The sequence below is a fragment of the Eretmochelys imbricata genome, chromosome 5, assembly GCF_965152235.1.
Source record: "Eretmochelys imbricata isolate rEreImb1 chromosome 5, rEreImb1.hap1, whole genome shotgun sequence".
Taxonomy (NCBI): domain Eukaryota; kingdom Metazoa; phylum Chordata; order Testudines; family Cheloniidae; genus Eretmochelys; species Eretmochelys imbricata.
Window position 1 is genome coordinate 128,541,614 of NC_135576.1, and position 19,124 is coordinate 128,560,737.

At 39.7% G+C, this 19,124-nt stretch overlaps 1 protein-coding gene across 3 annotated transcripts in view; it reads left to right on the forward strand.

Moving 5' to 3' along the window:
• GAK (cyclin G associated kinase) overlaps positions 1-19,124 on the forward strand; it is a 144,498-nt gene that overhangs the window by 79,286 nt on the left and 46,088 nt on the right. For all 3 annotated transcript variants that reach the window (XM_077817886.1, XM_077817885.1, XM_077817887.1), the window contains 6 exons: positions 4,451-4,500; positions 4,591-4,739; positions 7,550-7,672; positions 10,115-10,248; positions 11,866-12,060; positions 13,624-13,741. In XM_077817886.1, coding sequence (XP_077674012.1) covers positions 4,451-4,500; positions 4,591-4,739; positions 7,550-7,672; positions 10,115-10,248; positions 11,866-12,060; positions 13,624-13,741 — 769 coding nt within the window. The remainder of the gene's footprint in view (positions 1-4,450; positions 4,501-4,590; positions 4,740-7,549; positions 7,673-10,114; positions 10,249-11,865; positions 12,061-13,623; positions 13,742-19,124) is intronic.

Sequence of the window (19,124 nt, forward strand, 5' to 3'; positions counted from 1 at the left end):
TGCAAAGTTTTAGTGCTGTATTATGGATGTGTTGGTTGTGACTCCCTAGTAAGGTTGATCTTTGCATTCTAAACTAGAGTTCATCCTCTTTGTATGGCGACTACAGAGCATCCTCCCCAAACTTACAGTACTTACTCACTGAGATTTCCTAATGAATTTTCTGTTAACTTTATAAATAAATAAGTTTGAGCTGAAGATAATTTTAAATGGGTTCTCTAAGAAATTTAGCATTTGTTTCAGACTTTTTATTCATTATGATGATTTTGAGTATTGCACTAGTACCTATGGGCCCCAGTCATGAATCAGGGTCACACTGTGGTAGGCATTTGACAAACCCACACAGATTGTCCTTGCCCTCAAGAGCTTAGTCTAACTAACGATCTTAAGGACGTTTGAAGAGTCTGTTTATTCTGTTAATAGTTAAAACTTATTCAAATCTCTTGTGTAGGCCACATCTGAAGCAACTTGTTTGTAATTGTTATTAACAATTCATAAATCTAAGTATACTTAGAGGCAGGCCATGGTCAATAGCTCACATCAACCTTTAGTGGGACCATTCTGACATGAGAGGAACTCAACCAATCATGACCCTTCGTCCCAAGTTAGCTTGTGTGTTGCAGTTCTACTGGTTGAAATGAGTCATTAGGGTGTAGGGGCTCTGTAAACACGTCAAGAGTTTTATTGCTGGTAGATTTCTTAGGATAAGCGGTCACTTTTTCTTACATTATGGGAGAAAATACTAGCTCCTGAGCTGCTTCTGACGGTTGTCTCACTCAGATGATTGGGTCAAGTTGGTTGGAATGGGACTTCGCTGAGCAACTCGAACATTGCTTCTTTGACTTTCATTAATAGAGAACATTTGAGCCCATAAGGTTCTTGGTCCAGCCCATTCCACCATTTTATTATTTTTTTTAAATACTTTTTGTGATTGAATGTAACCATATTGGATTTGGGAGGGTGATGGAATGATCTTACCACACAGCTGTTGCGTGCACAGGTATTGCCCAGAAGGTTGCCTCTGACCTCTTCACAATTTTGTATGGAATCTGCTTTGGTTTTGGCCCTGTAAGGACTAGTGGATTTCAATACCTCTGACTACCCCAGATGACATTGAGCCAGTATCCAAGGTGGCAATGAATGAGATTTTGTTTCTTCCTGTACTGCTTCTGTAACCTGTTCTTCTATTCTTAGTCACTTCAACCATACTCATAGGGGCCCTCAAATCTGCAGCTTTGCCTTACTATCCTGTATGCTTGATTTAAGATTACTCCATGACAATATTTTAATTCTAACACTTTTAAAATAGGATTTGTTTTAATTAGTCCTATTTTATATTGCATTAATCTGAGCATAACTAATACATATGTAGTACTTCAGATGGTTAGGTACGTTTTACAGTTTTCACAACCTATAATTTTTATAAAATGCATTTAAGTCTCAAACCTAGCTTTAGACAACTCCTCTCTTAAATGGTATGAACTCTAAAATGCCAGACAGTCTTCAGTCTCTTCTTTTCATGTACAGTAGATATTGATTCAAACTTGGTAAATCATAAGTTTGTTCATCTTAACGGTGTTGTAATATTTGAGACTAATAATTATTGTTCTTGTTGTGTAGTCTCTGGGAAGTGTGGGTTATGTACTTGCCAGAAGGTAAACTGGGTAACTTGCTAATTTCCACTAGTGTGTGTTTGTGGTAACAGAGTCCCCAGTCAGGATCTGGGTCCTGTTTTGCTAGTTGCTGCACAATGGAAAGGGAGGCATGGTGCTTGCTCCAAGGAGTTTACAGCCTAAGAGTCCAGGCAGCAATTAGGTGCCTTTTATTGCTGGATAATTTCTTTACTAGTTTCAGAGTAGCAGCTGTGTTAGTCTGTATCTGCAAAAAGAAAAGGAGTACTTGTGGCACCTTAGAGACTAACCAATTTATTTGAGCATAAGCTTTCGTGAGCTACAGCTCACTTCATCGGATGCATTTTGTTTCTTGGCTCAATTCAGAAATGGGCTTTGGTTTGTTTCAGTGCATGGAACTTTGGTTTGGCACTAGATGGCTCGATGATTAAATTCTGTTTTATGAAACAAGGCTATGTCGTACAGGATTGGTGTGAATTTGAGGACTACCTTTGTGACTCCTTTTAGAACATAATTTGCAACATAAACGGCATACTTGGTAATGTTCATTGCTTTAAGAATTGGCAAACTTGTAAAAGGAAGGATACTTTCAAGTATTAGCACATGAATTGAATGAATGTGATTTGTCATTCAAAATCATTTGCTATGATTTCTTGATATCTTGTGCTGATTTCCTCTGACCATTTTTTTTTTTTTCTTGGTTAACTTTTCATCATTTCACACCTGTATCCGTTAGCAGTCCAAGGTAATGAGGTATAGTTGTATTAACCAGCTTGTTTTGTGAATTTAGTTGCTAATTTTAGATATTTGCCCATTGTGTGAGACTCTCTCCCCCCTGCCCCCACCCCCCCAATCGAGTTTACTACTAAGCAAACTAAATCTAGCCACTGTTTGTCAAGGCCCACTGATAAAATGAGCCTTCATTTGTATAGGTAAACTTTTTGTTGAACATGTAGCTAAAGCTTCTGGTTTTGTTTAAATACCTTTACAGCGCTAAATAAGAATTCATACCTCTTCATTTCCTGTTACGTTTCCCACTATGCCTGAGGGCTGACAAGTGGGCTCCTTCCACCAGAAAAAGGCATAAATATTGGTATGGCTAGAACACTTCCCCTTTCAGCACATGGTTGAATTGATCCCTGTTGAAGGTCAAATGAACACTGCTTGATCATCTAGAGCAGACATTCAGTAAAGTGATAAATCAAATGTTGTCTAGAGGAGTTTGTCTTAACTGGCCTGTACCATGCCCTTAGATCTGTGCCTTCATTACCATATTTACCTATAGAAAATCAGATTTCCATTTTTATCTGTCTGTGCGCCTTGTCTGTCCAAGCTATTTTGAGAGGAATGGTGTTCTTGTGGGCGAAACACCAACGTGGAAGTCAGGGGATCAGGTTTCTATTCCTGGCTGGGTCAGACTTCTACCTGGAGTGAGTCATCTGTGCTTCATCTTTTTGTTCCTCAATCTGTACAATAGTGGTAATAGGAATTTACCTCATAAGGGAGCTGTCAAGTTTCATAAAACACTTTGAGATCTTGGGTTGGGAAGTGCTACAAAACTTTTTTTTGTAAAAAAAAGTGTTTGTTTTTGTTTTGGACTTTTTTTTTTTTTTTACTTCCCCCTATTTTCAAAGTCCCCAGGAGCTGTGTGGTGGTGGAGCAGACAGAATCTCTGAAGATTAATGCTAGCATTTAGTTTATTCTCTATCCTGCAGGAAGACTTCACGATGATGTCTCCTTTTTTCCCCTCTTAGAGTAACCCTACTGTATATAGATTACTACCATTACAAGTCATTTATCTTCCATGTCGTAGACAGATTTAAACCTCCTTGTAACAAATTGTCCAAATACTAATTGTAGTTTGATCTAGTTTTCTGTACCTCGTAAGTGTTTTCTTTCCTGCTTACTTATTATTGCTGAACAGCTTGCTACCTATGTGGTCCACCCATGTACAATACAATACAGTACAATACAATACGATACCTTACCTGCTAGTGTCTTGAAGCCCTCTTTCAAAAGCTACTTTCCAGTTCAAATGCTGTATATACATAACTTCTTCCTTACATTTTTAGCAATGATCTGTCTTCTGTAAATTCATACTGGCTACTTTTCATGGAAGTGCATCTTAAATATTCAATTTACCTACTAGATAGTCTCCAAAATAGAATTCAGATATAAATCATAAAATGGGAAACATTTAATTACTGCTTAGGAAATAAGAGCCTGTGTAGGAAAGAAGGATGGGTGCTAGTCAGAGACTTGGGAGACCTAGATATAATTCTCTCCTCTGCCCCGTACCCCCTGTGTGCTGTTACGTAAGTCGCTTAATCTCTGTGCTCCACTTCCTTATCTGTGAAATGGGGATAATAGCACTTCCATACCTCATAGGGCGTTGAGGATAAATGCATTAAAGTTTGAGACACTTTGATACTGTAGTAATGAGGTCCATAGAAGTACCTAACGTAGGAAGATACTGATAAAAAGGTTTGAATAGCTGGAAGTTGATAAGCAGGTGAGTTGCTTCAGTCATGCCACCATATGTCATAACTGCACTGGTTAAGATTTGTTAGCCTCCTCATGCGTAAGTGCAAGGACTGTCTGTTTAAAAAAAAAAAAGTCTCCATTTGAAAATCTAATCTATTTCCACAACAGCTACCTTTCTTAGCTAAATGTATTTGGTCTTGCAGTATTTGTGTTACCCTGCAGTGCACAGCTATCCTGCTTTAAGCAGAGCTCTTACTACTGCTTCAGAAATTTCTATTTGCATTTGAATTAATTCATTTTTTAAATATATTAACTTAGACCTGTTTTTTTTATTTCAGTTATGCAAAGGGAGATTTAGATATATCATATATCACTTCCAGAATTGCTGGTATGATAGCTTCATCTTTCTTAATCATTGTTTTTAACTGTGGTTTTGTAAAAGTTGATACCTCAAACATTGGTGATGTTCTGTTTTCAGTGATGTCCTTTCCAGCAGAAGGTGTAGAATCTGCCATCAAAAATAACATAGAAGATGTACGGTTATTTTTAGACTCTAAACACCCTGGACACTATGCTGTTTACAATCTATCTCCAAGAACATACAGGTCTTCAAGATTTCATAATAGGGTGTGTATGTGTTTTTCTTGCATATTGATTTTTTTCCTTTAGTAGGTCTTTGAACACAATAAATTGAGTAGATCTACCACTTCTTGTTGTATTACATGCTACAGTTTTCTGCAATCCAATGTTTAGGATGCATAGTTAAACTCACAAATGAGCAATTACAAAAGTTAAAGGTCTCATGGCAACATTACCTCTGCCATGCTTTTACCACCAATTCAGACTTGGTAATAGGAAGGATTTTTCCACTTACTGGAATGGTGTAGCTTTGCTGAAGAAACATCTAGGCACCCAGAACCTCCGTATATGTATATAGTACATGAGGTTTAGGAACAAACCTGTGTTCCACCTGTTTGCAGAGGCTTCCCTCACTGCCGTGGGGGCTACTTATGATGGCTTCGCTACTGGGATTTCTCCTTTTTCCATCTTTCTCTTCCATCTGGACCCAGCCCACAAATGTCGCCCTCGCTCAAGTGAGCGATCTAGCCATGCCTACTCCTTGCTGCTTCCTGAAATGGTGGATGCAGCATAACCCAGCCTGCCCTTCTCTGTGTTAGTATTGGATAGTCTGGAAGTCTCATCTATTCCAGGTCCCTTCTTGGACCTTAAGCTGTAAGATGGGATCTCTCCATTAACATCCCTTCTTCATCCATATAAGAGTTAAATAATATTCCTCTGCCCCCTTCTCCCCCCAAATCATGTGTCTGCCCAGCACCGTGCTTTCCATTGGCCTGTCCTTGCCATTTACCCCTTCTTCCCACAAGTCCTCTCCTCGCTATAGAAGGACACGAGGTAGCACCTCAGACCTAAAAGAGAATTCCCTCTGTCTGCAAATGGGAGCCTGAGGATTAGAATTCAGATGGGGAGGATGAGCTGTTTGCCTAAAGCTGCCTGGAAAGTGACTAAGCCTGAAAGATTGAGGGATCTTTAGAGTCTTTGCCTAAAGGTTTCTGGGGTGCACAATGTTAATGCTAAGATTATTGTGACCCATAATGCATTTGGAAAAATCCTGAAAGTAAGAGCTTTATCAGCAACATGCCTCCAACACTAAAAAAAATTTAAAAAGGTCCTCCAAATGCACCATTTTTCCTTTAATAATAATAATTAATAATAATTAATAATAAAAAAAAGTCTAACTTTATCCAAAGTTTCCAATTCAAATCACATTTGCAGTTTACAGAAATCTCATTCCCTGGACAGAAAACTCGAGTCTACCCATAAGATATACAGTTCCTTAGCAGGCATATTTAAAGTGTTTGTTTGCCCATGCAGTAACAGCCCGAGCCTCCTTGGCATGGGTGAAGGCACTGTTTGAAATTGGCAAATCCAAAGCCTTAAGTGACCTCCTGAAGTTTGTCAGGCCTTACTGTTCATTTAGCCGGTCAGTGACATGGTCCTTCCTTGTTCCATTGTAGTCAGAAGGTAAGTGTGGATCTGCACTTGTCAAATGCTGTTGCTCAAACTGATCTTGATAAGGTTCCCATCAATAGCCAGAGGTATTTGAAGACCTATGAAAACAAGGTTTCCTTCACACACAGAAATTTATTCTGGAAAATAAGCTCTTTGTTTCCCTTGAATCTGGAAGCTTTTTCTTTTCATCTTTGTTTGAACCTCATACACCTAAAGGACATGCTACTTAATTCTCTGGATATTAGCAGGGCAAAAATTTTGTCTCCACAATATATAGTCATGCTACAAATTGGACTCATTAATTCATTGTTGTGGACACAAAAAGAAGACAGTTTCTAAATTTAGAGTATCCTGCTGAATGAAAGCAGCCATGTCAGAAGCTAATAGCATTCAAGACTCCTTCAGTGTCCAGAAAGACTCACCTTTGAGACTCATTGTGATGTTACGATCACAGAGGAACACAACATGCTTATAACTTCAATACTCCGCTGACTAGCCATTGCAAAATGGATGTTTCCTCATCTGTGGATAATCTAGGCCTGGCAGGCAGCTATTTCTCTAATTCATGCTTAAGTTCTCGCTCCTATGCTCATCCACCAATACAAGACTTTCTCAGAACTTTCTTGTCTTTTGCGTTCATTACAGTTGAAGTTAATGCTAGTTTTGAATCCTCTCCCAGCTTATTTTGACTCCCATTCTAATGTAATAGCTTCTCCCATTCTAATATAGTTTCTGGGTGCCCAGAACCTGCCTAAGTCAGCAGAACTCTCCGTTCTGCCAATTTTTTCTGACCCTGACATTAAGACAGTCTTTTTAGGAGGATTACGTAGTGTGTTTGGGGGTCTGTCTATGCTTCAATAAAAGACCCACAGTACAGCCACAGCTGGGCTGGATCAGCTGACTCCAGTTCGCGGGGCTCAGGCTACGGGTCTGTAAATTACTGTGTAGATGTTCAGACTCAAACTGGAGCCTGGGGTCTGAGACCCCATGATGTGGGTGGTCTCAGAACCCATGCTTCCGCCCGAGCTCAAACGTGTACACTACAATTTTGTAGCCCCTCCACCTGAGCCAGCTGACCCAGCCACTGAGACTTGGTGCAGTGTGGTTTTTATTGTAACATAGACTTACCCCCGATATTTAAACAGCCTTGTGCAACTTCATGTTGTAGCTGTTTATTTGTATTGCTGTAGCACCCAGAGACAACAGTCAGGATTAAGGACCTTTCGGGCTGAATATTGTGAAGAGCTTATCCAAATTAAGATCTCATTTGAGACTGCTCCTGTTTAAATTTGTTCTTGGATTTAATATTTACATGCAGAACTGCCAATTTGTTGTTGTTACAGCTTATATAAGTGTTGTAGTAGTCACTTTTATTTTCTTACCTCTTACCTCATTCCCCAACCCAGGTTTCTGAATGTGGTTGGCCAGCAAGACGTGCACCAAATCTTCAAAACCTTTACAGCATTTGCAAGAACATGCATTTATGGCTAAAGCAAGATCACAAAAAAGTTTGCATTGTACACTGCCTTGTAAGTAGTAGGTACATCTGAAATTTTTCATCTAGTCCAGCTTTTGGTGACAGTGAGGATTGAAGTATTAATCCTTTTTTATGAGTAACATTGATTTTTACAGTCTTAAGCCAATTCTGTAGCAGTCTACGTGTGTGTTTTCTTTTGGGGAAAAAAAAAAGGAGCTTATGTGGTAAAATAGTGTAACTTGCACCAATTTGGTGTTCAATAGGTCAAGAAGAAGAAAAGTTAAATACATTCCCTTTTTGCTTCCCAGTACAACTTTAGTTAATGCACAGCTCTCACAGGAAAAACTGTGATTGTTTAAAAATTCCATGTGTGTTTAGGAGTCTAGTTGACATCTAGTTGACATCCACCAGTGTAGTGTCTCTAAATACCATGCTTAAGGCACTGTTTCAGTACAGACTCAGGAGTGATATCTCATGAGTTAACACCATTTCTTGCAATAGTCTATGGAGATCTCTTTTTAATGCACATACATGGTTCAGCCCTGTTTGAGATGTGACATGACGGAAAGCTTGAGTGAGGTATGGCTGCAGGTCAGACACTCCACATAGTACTGGCATAAATTCCTCTACTTTAATAGAAAAGAGCAATACCTGCCATATGCAGATCTCAGATTCTTCTTACTAGAAGTTCCTCTGTTTAGAAACCAGAAAAACAAAAGAAGTCTCCGAACTGGTGGTTTTAATTAGAAGATACAGTAAATTTTCTGAGTAACTGCATAAGCGTAAAGTGTCTTTCATTCTGAAGCTGTGATCCAGGAGCTAAACAAACTTCAGAGAACTAGATAGTGTCTTAATGATGATCGTAGTTCTGTTGATATTTCCCCATAGAGGTGAAACAGCATGCAAGGAGCTGGAAAAACAAAATTAAGGATTAATGTAAAGGATTTATAATTCTTCTTTACCCATGTATTTGTGCAAGGCCTCCCCTGAATGAACCAGTAACACTGTATTTCATAATATAAGCCCTGCTACTTTAGAAGTAAGTAATCTTTATGTGGAAACCTCAAGTAAAGCTTTTTGCCCCACGTAAGCCACATTTAACGAAGGGCCTTCTGGACTTAGAGGGGCTATGGGATTTCTAATAACACATCCAGTGGCCCTACCATTCCTTCACAATTGGTGCAGAAGCTGCCATTCTAGCCCATAGAATGAAGTAGCTGTCAGGAGGCTGCACTGCACCATTATACCCCCTCCCTCACGTGTTCACCTGTAGTAAAGCCTAATAACTTGGGGTTTATGCAGACAGAATGATGGTCATCCTTAATGAACAGTCACGTTTAGAACTCGATGATAAAACTACAATGACTTCATTTAAATAAGCCTTCCAGTTTAAATAGTTCACCAAATGGCTATATTTGACCTGTGCTACTGAAATTCATATTTTGCTGATGTACATAGTATTTTAAGAAGGTTGCACTCCTACTGTGAAATAATGTAGCCATAATCTGTTAACTTGCTTTGAAGTTGTTGGGAGGGTGTGGGGGAGAGATCTTCAGAGTTCAGCAGGCTCAGACTTTTTTTTGCATTGGATTACTCTCTTAATGACTTCTGATCCAAGCACTAGCTTTGTTACTATATTCAGTCACCACCTTCCCATCAAAATGTGGTGGGACAAATTAACTGAAGTACATGCTTTTCTTTTTCACAACCCCCTTATATTGACATTTCTCCTGTTTCCGTTCTGTAAATTATCAAGCTTCTGTATGAAGTGCAAAGCTCTGTCATCAGAGACTTGTTTACCAATTAACTATTTCTTTCTCTTATGTGGTCTTAATAGTGTTGCATTTCCTGAATGTTTTGCCCTGTCAAAATGACATTTTTGCTCAAGAATTTTTCTGTAATGTCTCAGACTTCCCTCTGTGTTCCTCTAAATATGAGTAATTACCAAAGATGTATTGCCGGGCAGGAATTGGAGCCAATGTTGACTGCATGGCTTTGCTGGTTATTCCTGTGCACCTCAAGGCTTACTGGCGCTGTAATGGAAGCCCCTTAACTTGTCAGCAGAAGAAGTGCCTAAAATGGATCTCCCACTCAGCAGCCAGACAATGTGGTTAAAAATTTGGGTACTGATGCTAAGAAAATGAACACTCAGAACTCTGAGATAATATAAAGCTCAAGTTAGTAGCTACTCAGTAATTGCTAGCATTCAAATGAGCAATTAATTCAGTTTATTTCTTGCTTAGCTTTTATGTTTCATCTTTAAAAACATTTAATTTTAATTATTAAAGAAATTTGCCACTGATCCCACGACATTAAAGCCTTATTAGTAAAACTGTGGTTCAAAAACCAGCCATTATCAACTTAAATTATGCCTAGTTCATAACTTGAAATAAAGGATATGAACTTGGCTTCTTGTGTAGACAGGCATGTTCTTCAGTAATTTTCTTAACATTTTCAACTAGGTTTAATAACTTTAGGTCACAATTTTTTGTAGGATGGAAGAGCAGCATCTGCTGTTGTAGTTTGCTCTTTTTTATGTTTTTGCCGACTCTTCACTACTGCGGAGGCTGCGGTTTATATGTTCAGTATGAAACGCTGTCCACCTGGTATTTGGCCTTCTCATAAAAGGTACAGTATCAATCTCTCTTCAAAGCATTGTTGAAGCAAATCTACATATGAACATGTACTGAAAAAAAAAAAAAAAAATTAGCACACCAATTTGTAGGGCAAGGTAGTTGATTTAGGAATTAGCCTGTTAGAATGATAAAACATGAAAAACCAAATGAGTCACCTATAGAGCTGGTTTCAGAGTAGCAGCCAAGTTAGTCTGTATCCGCAAAAAGAAAAGGAGTACTTGCGGCACCTTAGAGACTAACATATTTATTTGAGCATAAGCTTTCGTGAGCTACAGCTCAATTCCACTGAATGCATCCGATGAAGTGAGCTGTAGCTCACGAAAGCTTATGCTCAAATAAATATGTTAGTCTCTAAGGTGCCGCAAGTACTCCTTTTCTATAGAACTGGGTAAATTTTGAATTCTGAAAGATCTTTGTATTTTTCATGTGACCCTAATTACTGAACAAATCAACATGATGTGTGTTGGAACTACATTAAGAATGAAAGCTGAGGTTGTAAAATGCTTGAAATGAAAACTGTCCTAAATACTTCTTTACAAAGCAAAGTATAACCTATAGTCTCAAATGTAGAAGAGACAAAAAGTATAGCTTGTTCATTGTGGACGTAAGTTCCAGCTGTCTGAGCACTCTTCAGACTTACAGAATCCAAAAGTATAACAAGTACTAACTTGAAGTCAGTTCATTGCATATTTAGTGAATAAGAGGATACATACTACTTTAAAAAGAGTAAATGCATATCATTTTGATGCATTGTATCATCTATTTTGGCAACTGTAGTATAACTTGAGTTTTTCAGGTCTACTGTATTTAGATTTTGTAAAAGTACTGAAATCTAAGTAACAAGTGACTTCACTAGAGGATCTGCCAATAAATCTTTGCCTTTCAGAATAAAGAGATTTCTGAAAAGGAGGTGTGTGGATTAGCAAACTGCAGAGGAGCAAAATTGTACACTATAGTTTAGAATTATTTAAATTAGATACGACTTTGTTAAAATTGGTTAAGTTTTTTAAAGCCCCACTACTGAAATAGTCAGTGCATTCTGACCAGGATGAATCCAAGCATGGTCTGGAGGTTAGAATGTTTGTCTGGGATTTGACAGAGCTGGGTGAAATTCCTTGCTCTATCATAGACTTCCTATGTGACCTTTATTGGTCCCTCTGTGGTTCAGTTCCCCATGTGTACAATGGGGATATTAGCATATCCCGCACCTCACAGGGGTGTTGGGAGGAGAAATGCTTTGAAGACTGAGGCACTCAACTACTGTTGATGGGGGCCATATAGGTGCCTAAGTTAGAACAATATGGGAATTTGTGCATGGATACAGCTGTAGTAACTCTCCTTTGGCCATGGGTGAAACGTGTTTAGACATACACATTTAGATTGTTTTCCCCTTTTCTCTGTTTCATTCTTTCCATGCAAGGTTGACTTTGAAATAGATAAAATCAGACTTAAGTTTCCTAATGTGCTGTTAAATGCACTCCCTTATGCTTATGAGTAATGGTGTCATGCAACACTGTTGAATTGAATATTTACAATGACAAGGTAAGTTTTGAATCATGCATTTCTAGGCTGTATTGTTTTTCTGAACGAATACCTCTTGTTTTGACAGGTATATAGAGTACATGTGTGACATGATTTCAGAAGAACCCATTATTCCTCACAGCAAGCCAATCCTTATCAAATCAATTACCATGACACCAGTTCCTCTGTTCAGCAAGCTGCGAAATGGCTGTAGGCCTTTTTGTGAAGTTTATGTTGGGGATGAAAGAGTGACTACTACTTCACAGGAATATGACAAAATGAAGTAAGTGCAGGTTGTAACTTGTTTCCTAAACTTACGGTTGAACTCTTTCTGGAGCTGTTTTAATACTGAAACATTGCTCCCCAAAGATTACTGTGCCGGTGCAGCGAATACACCTTTCATACAAATCTTGCACGGAAAGAACCGGTCTGTTTTGCCTTTGCTTGGGGGTCACTGAGGGCAGACCTGGGGATACTCTACCCAAGTTCTGTCTGGAAGGCCTAACTTCATACACAGTCTCAGAGCAGCGGATAGTTCGTATTCAGACTCGCATTTAAACCCTTGGTATTGTGCAGGGGATAGATATAACATGTGTTAAGGTTGTGCCTAGTGAAATTCTATATGTTAAGTCAATACATCCCTATTAAAACTTGGCCATTTAAAATGAGATCAGGAGCTCACAACAGAGATTAGCAACTTGTTTTCAGCTTTGGCTCAGTGATTAAAAGCAGCACCTGAACTGGGGAAAGACAGCATAGAAATGGCAGCAACTCCGTTTTGATTTAAAATGGCTGTGTTTTTCCCACATGATCTCTTAATCGGAAGACTCTCCTGAATTATTTTCCTAAATTCAACTGGATTCATACTGTTACACAGCAACAGTTACTGTCAGCTCTTCCAGGAGCAGATTGAGCTGAGCAGGATTGCTGTAGTCTTGGCAATTTGAATGTGAAAGTGTCAGAGTAATGCTTCTGGGAGAGTCTGGGACCTAGGCAGGAAGAGAACTGGTACCAGCAGCATATTATTGTAATCCTCTATTTCAAATCCCAAACTCTGGTGGTAAGGAGGAGCGGAGAAAGATTCCACTGACATTTGAAGGTCAGGCCTGCTTCCGGGAGTTAAAAATAGGGGATACAAATGGGGTTGCACCTTTTAAACACACTGGATTAGGAGAGCTTCGCAGAGAGATGAACTGGAAAAGTGGTGGAAGACCACAGCTCAGCAATGGTCTTTCAGGAACCCAGCATGTGCAGATGCATCTGTGCTACCAGCATGATGGTCTGTCATTTTGCCCCTGACAACTTTCACATGCCTGCTCAGACCTCACCCACAGCTCTCTGCAGCTATGAAATTGATCCTTTCAAGGGACAGAGCTACATACTGTTATAGAAGCTGGGAAAGGTGGTTGCTCCTCCTTGAGAGGGGGGCACTGAGTGTGAAGCAAATTTGGGAGATAATCTATCTAACCTAGCAATAAGCTAAGGAGAGCAGTAGGAATGGGCATTAGGAAGACCTAGTGTCTCACTGCTGTGATGCGTGCAGTAGTGTGGTAACTAGTTTTATGGTCAGCTCAATAGTGTGGTAACAGCAATCTGATTCTTTGCCACTGTGCAAGATAGTAGGCTGGTCTAGATGGTCCTCAGTCTCCTGTGGGGAGAGGGACAATTTCTAAAAAAGACGTTACTTTCTGAAATATCAAGTCCTAGTTCCATAGTAAAACAAAGTTCTGGAATTTCTAAATTGCCTAGAAGGACCTGGAGTAACCAGACAGAACAGGTAAAAACACATCAATTTCAAAGCAGTTGTTTTTCTTGAAACTTAACATGAGATGTGCTTTTTCTTCAGAGACTTCAAAACTGAGGATGGCAAAGCCATAATCCAATTGGGTATAACCGTCCAAGGTGATGTTCTCATTGTGATCTATCATGCCAGGTCAACATTAGGAGGCAGACTCCAAGCCAAGGTAATGACATACTTAATGGAACCTTTACAGGGTTTATTCTTCGCAATGCAGAACAATCCCCATGGTCTCTTTCATGATTACTGTGGTGTTTGTTGGTTGTTAGTAGTTTGACTTAAATGGTTTTACTGTTGCCCTTCTGTGTGCTCATCTGTCTTTGAGAAAAGAGTTTGAGGTTTTCAGGTGGCTAGGAGTTCAACCTTCCCTTTCAATCCTGTCATGACATGCAGCCTCTGGTCAGCATTCTGACAAGAAGTGTACAGTTAGTTGCTCCTTTTTCAGCATTTTCTGGTAAGCAAGAATTTCAACAACTGGTAATTATCCCCAGTGTCTTATGCCTGGAGCGCCTGTCCCGGACTTCTCTGTTCTCCATGAAGTTCTGCCGAAGTTCCTTACTTAGAAGTAAGAAAAAAATCAGAACTTCATGTTTTAGCCAGGAGTCTTCATCTGTTTTTATTTCCCACCAAAAGGAAGGTTGATCACTTTTTTGTGTCTAAAAGTCAAACCGCAGTATAATACAGGCTCTCTAATCACATCAATTGCCAAGAGTAAATCACTAAAACAAAATCTTAAACAGCTACCTTCTTGGCTGTCTGATTACAGTTGTGTAAAATGTTTGTTTGGAATCCCTTGCTATTGTCATGGCACTAAAAAACAGAATTACGTTTTCTGACTTATTCTGTGATAGATACAGTATCAGATTGAACTTGTATGGACTATCTGAACTCTCACTGAAACAGAGACCACCATCCTTCCCAGTTCTGGGGAGATTGAATTTTAGATATAAAATGTCACTGTTTGTTTGATTCTTCATTATTCAGAGCATGTAGTAAGTGATTAACTCTAGCTAGAATTGACGCTCATTTTCTTAAGATGACTTAACTTGGACTATGATTTTCACAGTGTGTGCACCTAAAATTACTATCCAAAGTGCACATATATGAAAAATTAAGCCACTTATAAACCTAAGTGCAGAGCATGGAGTAGCTCCCATTGAAGTCAGCGTGTTTTATGGATGCTCAGCATCTCTAAAAATAGGGACTATTTCCCCCGACCCCCAACATCTGTTTTGGTGCCTTGCCTCACTGTATTCATGAAAGGTCCAGCCATCTGACAGCTGCATAAACAAGATAGCATGCATCCTAGCACATTTAACATTCAAGAGTTGACTTCCTTTTCTTTCTCCATCGCAAGAGAGCTGGCGTATAATATACTTTACCATGATCATGGGGGGGCACCATGATACACCTCTTTGATAACTTGTATGATAGTGAGATTTTTTTTTTTTAATGTCCAGAACACAGAGACCACAACTGGAATAGGTATTTGGGCCTGTAGCAAAGTGGGATTCCAGGAATTTCCATCCCGCACAGATTAGGAGGTCCATCTATTCCAGTGCCCTGCTTCCATCTGGGGTTTGGCTCAGTGCATAGTCTCCTTACTATCCTTCACTCTGCAGGAGACAACAGAACATTGTTGCTTCGTGATTTTTCTTTCAATTAAAAATGCTAACATTTTTCAGGCTATAAAAGCAAAGCTTGCATGTGAATTCTCTCTCAACCCAAATTACTAAAAGTTCTAGCTTTCTCTGCTTTGGTGTAGCCATAGTGAAGTCTGGAGATACATATGTGAAATATTAAATATTTATACATTTCAGGATTACTTACCTACAGAATTCAAGGAATTATTGTCTCTCACAGGTTCTGAAAACAATATTTTAGCATGCAAATATAATGGATAAAAGCATTTAGTCATCTATGCAAATAGTTTCAGTGCTGGTAGAAGTTAGTTTTTCAGATTTTTTTCACTATTGTATTTCTCTACTACACATTCTTCACTCAATCTGTGTAATTCCTCCTTCAGGTTTCCTAGGTTTGCTAGGTTTCCATGGGAACTTTTGTCTCGTGAAACTCAGGGAAACCTCTGAGTACCATAGAGGCCAAGCTTAGCTGTATTTGCCTCTCTGAGGAAATCTGCCAAAATTGGAGAAATCCAAGATAGTTGGTATTACTAAATGACAGCCTTCCATATGACAAGTTTACAGAAGATAGAAGGTAGTCCATGGCTGGACTGACTCTTACTAATCAAAGCTGAGCCACAGGGAGTTTGGATGTCAAATCTCTGAAGTCCTTTGTCTTAATTGTAGCAGATCTGGATCCAGTTCAGTAACTTACATCAAATAGCTCCAGCTCTGCTGCTGGTGAAGCTAGAGATGTTTTACGCGGCTGGCTTGCCAGGTCATCGCCCAACCCTCCCACTTTATCCAGATTGGGACCAGCTCTGGGAACAAAGAACCAGTGGTATAGTGAAGTGATCGCCAATAGTCGGACGGTAGCGATTTCCAACAAATATTCTATATTGGATGACTACCATGGAGAAAGAGTGGACTTCATTTCAGGATTCTGTCACAGGTTGCTGGAAAACTGGGGCTAAGGACAATAAAGAAGCAGCAGCTGGATTACTGAGGAGGCCATCAAATTATGGGAGGAAAAAAGAGGCATGGTGCAGAATGGATGCACTGGAAGGTCAGAACAGAGTCCTTAACAAATGAACCCAGCAGAAAACAGGCTGGTGACACTAGATTTGCAGTCGACCAGTTATGAAGTAATAAATCACCTGGTACTGACATTATTTAATCAGAACTGCTGAAGGGTATGGTTTAGTTCACTGGCTTCATAGAGTTGCCTTAAAAATTTGGGAAACCAGTCATATTCCAGAAGATTGGAAAAGGGCCTACATCCTTTTTTGAAAGGTGTGGGAGGAGACCATTCAGTTTGCTCACATTATAGAGGAATAACGCTGCTGTCAATCCCAGGGAAGGTGCTTATGATCATACAACTGAACTGATAGAAATACTGTCTCAACCTAAAAATGAGGGAGAACCATCCAGGTCAATCGACAATCCATGCTATATATCAATGATGGCCAAATTTACTGACCTTCCAAGCTGTATATGACACTCTTCAGAAGTTCGAGAGCCAGGGCACACCAGTAGGCGCCTCCCATGGGACTGAAACCCACCCCCACCCCCCCCACACACACACCCTCTGCTGGGCAGAAGCCCCAAACTCCCCCAAACATTTCTGTCTACCAGAATGGGGAAAGGGGCTACAAGAACCTCACTTCAACTCTTGTAAAGTTGCATGTGGCTTACATGCTGTGGCTTGGCTACCCCAAATATATATGCTCCATGGAATGTTAAAGAGCAGCTAGAGTGACAAAGGAAACTGAAATCACATTTATGGACTTAACAGCTGATTTTGACTCAATGCATCCATCAGCACTGTGGATATTGCTATACCATTATGGCATGCTTGAGGACTTAATTTGCCTAGTGGAGGAACTGTACCATGATACACTTCATTGTGTGAGGGTCAATGGTTCTATTACAGATGGTTTTCAGTAGAACTGGGGGTACACCAGGAATACATTCTCTCTTCTGTGTTTAATGTTCTAATAGACTATCTAATAGACAGAACTGATTGAGGCCAAAGTAGGTGGTGTGAAATTTAAAGATTCATCTTTAGAGCAACTCAGTTATGCAGCTGATACTGTCTGTCTTGGAGAGATTATTTACCTCCTATAGTTAATGCTGCAAAAAACTGCAGAATCTATGGGACGCAAGATTAGTGGTGGTAAAACCAAAGCTATGCATGCCTCCTATAAAATGGAAATGAACGATCTGCTGCTGATGCATGTAGATGGCAATGACATTGAATGGGTGAATAGTTGTATCTATCTGGGTATTCAGTTGTCAGCAGGAGGTTTTATTACCAAAGAAGTCGCATGTTGGATTGGTCTTGCATAAATGATGTTTCAGCATCTTCCAAGGCCTCGGTTTGGGTGGCAAGATGCCTGTGTGACAACTGAGGTATGAGTGTTCAATATTGTAGTCATGATAACTGTTATGTGGAAAAGAATCGTGGCCATTAAAACCAGTTGAGAGGAAACTAAATTTTTTTTCAGCGTCAGAAGTTACGGTGTATTCTTAATATTGATTGGTTTGATTTTTGTCAAACGAGGTACTTGAATGATCCTGGCTTGCTGCAGTCTTGCACCAGTTGAGAACAAGACTTCAATGCTGGGGTCATGCCCAACATGCAGAAGAAGATACGCTTTTACAGAAGTTTTATAGAGCTACGGTTGAAGGAAGTGGAGTGCAAGGCTAATCACGCATGAGATTGGAAGATGCAATTAGGGATTTAAGCAGCTCGGATCCTCCTACGCTGATCTTGTCAAAGAAAGAAAACTTGCAAGGGACCGTTGAAGATGGAAGTCCATTCTACATGCCACCATGGCTACATCATAGTCATGTGAATCTGTTGCAGCTCAGTCTCCACACCACAACCTCAGAAATCTCTGACTCGGAAGTAAAGTAACAATCAAGTTTACAATTTCTAACTTACACTGAGAACATGTGCGGCTAGCTCATGGCATATGTTTACCACCTGTAACTGGCATATTGGGATTACTGTCCTGTTTGCGGCTATCCACTTTAGTCAGACAGCTCTTCATATAAAACATAATGATTTACAAGAAACTTCAGGCAAACTTTCCTGGTAAGTCTGGAAAATCACCAACCTGGAAGCCAGATTCATTTAGATGATTTTTCTGGTTCCTATTAGAAATCACAACTTTGTAGTTTTAGTTCAATTTGCTAATAAAGAAAATACATGGTTAGGAAAAATGGGCCGTTGGTAACTTGTGCAGCATTCAGTTCCTACAGTCAGCTGATTGGGATAATACTCAGGTTTTCCAGCAATTATTTAAAACTTAAAAATAGCTTGAGAATTTCCTTGAATTTCTAATTCCCCGTCTTGGTAAACTAATGGAGGTAGAGATAATCCAGATGTTGAACTTCTGAGACAGCATCTGCAATCAAACTCTGTAAAACTTTCTCCCAGATTATTTTCAGGGAGCGTTCTGCACAGTAATGGAGTCTTCTGTTGACTGGGACAGCTGAGCTGCAGTCACTTATTGTGGGTCCTGAGAAGAGACTCGAGACCAATTTTGGACCTGTAGCCCTGTACACAAGTGCCACCAGTGAAGATAATTGTAGATGAATGTGCTCTGCTTTTAGCTTTATGCCTTGCATGCTTCTCCTTGATTGCAGCAATCCATGAGATCTCAAAATGTTTCAGTCCAAGGTGGCAGAGCTGCCACTATTGCATCTTGTCATGGGCTAAGTGCTCCCAGATGTTGAAGTCTACATTACAAGATTGGAGGTTGACCCTGAGAGTGTCCTTGTAATGTTTTCTTGGTCTGTCCCTAAATGAGTTCCAGTTGCAATTCTCCGTAGAAAACTGTCTTTGGTATTCTATTCTCAGGCATACGGACCACATGACCGCACCATCACAGCTGTGCTTTTGCTATAAAAACTTCAGTG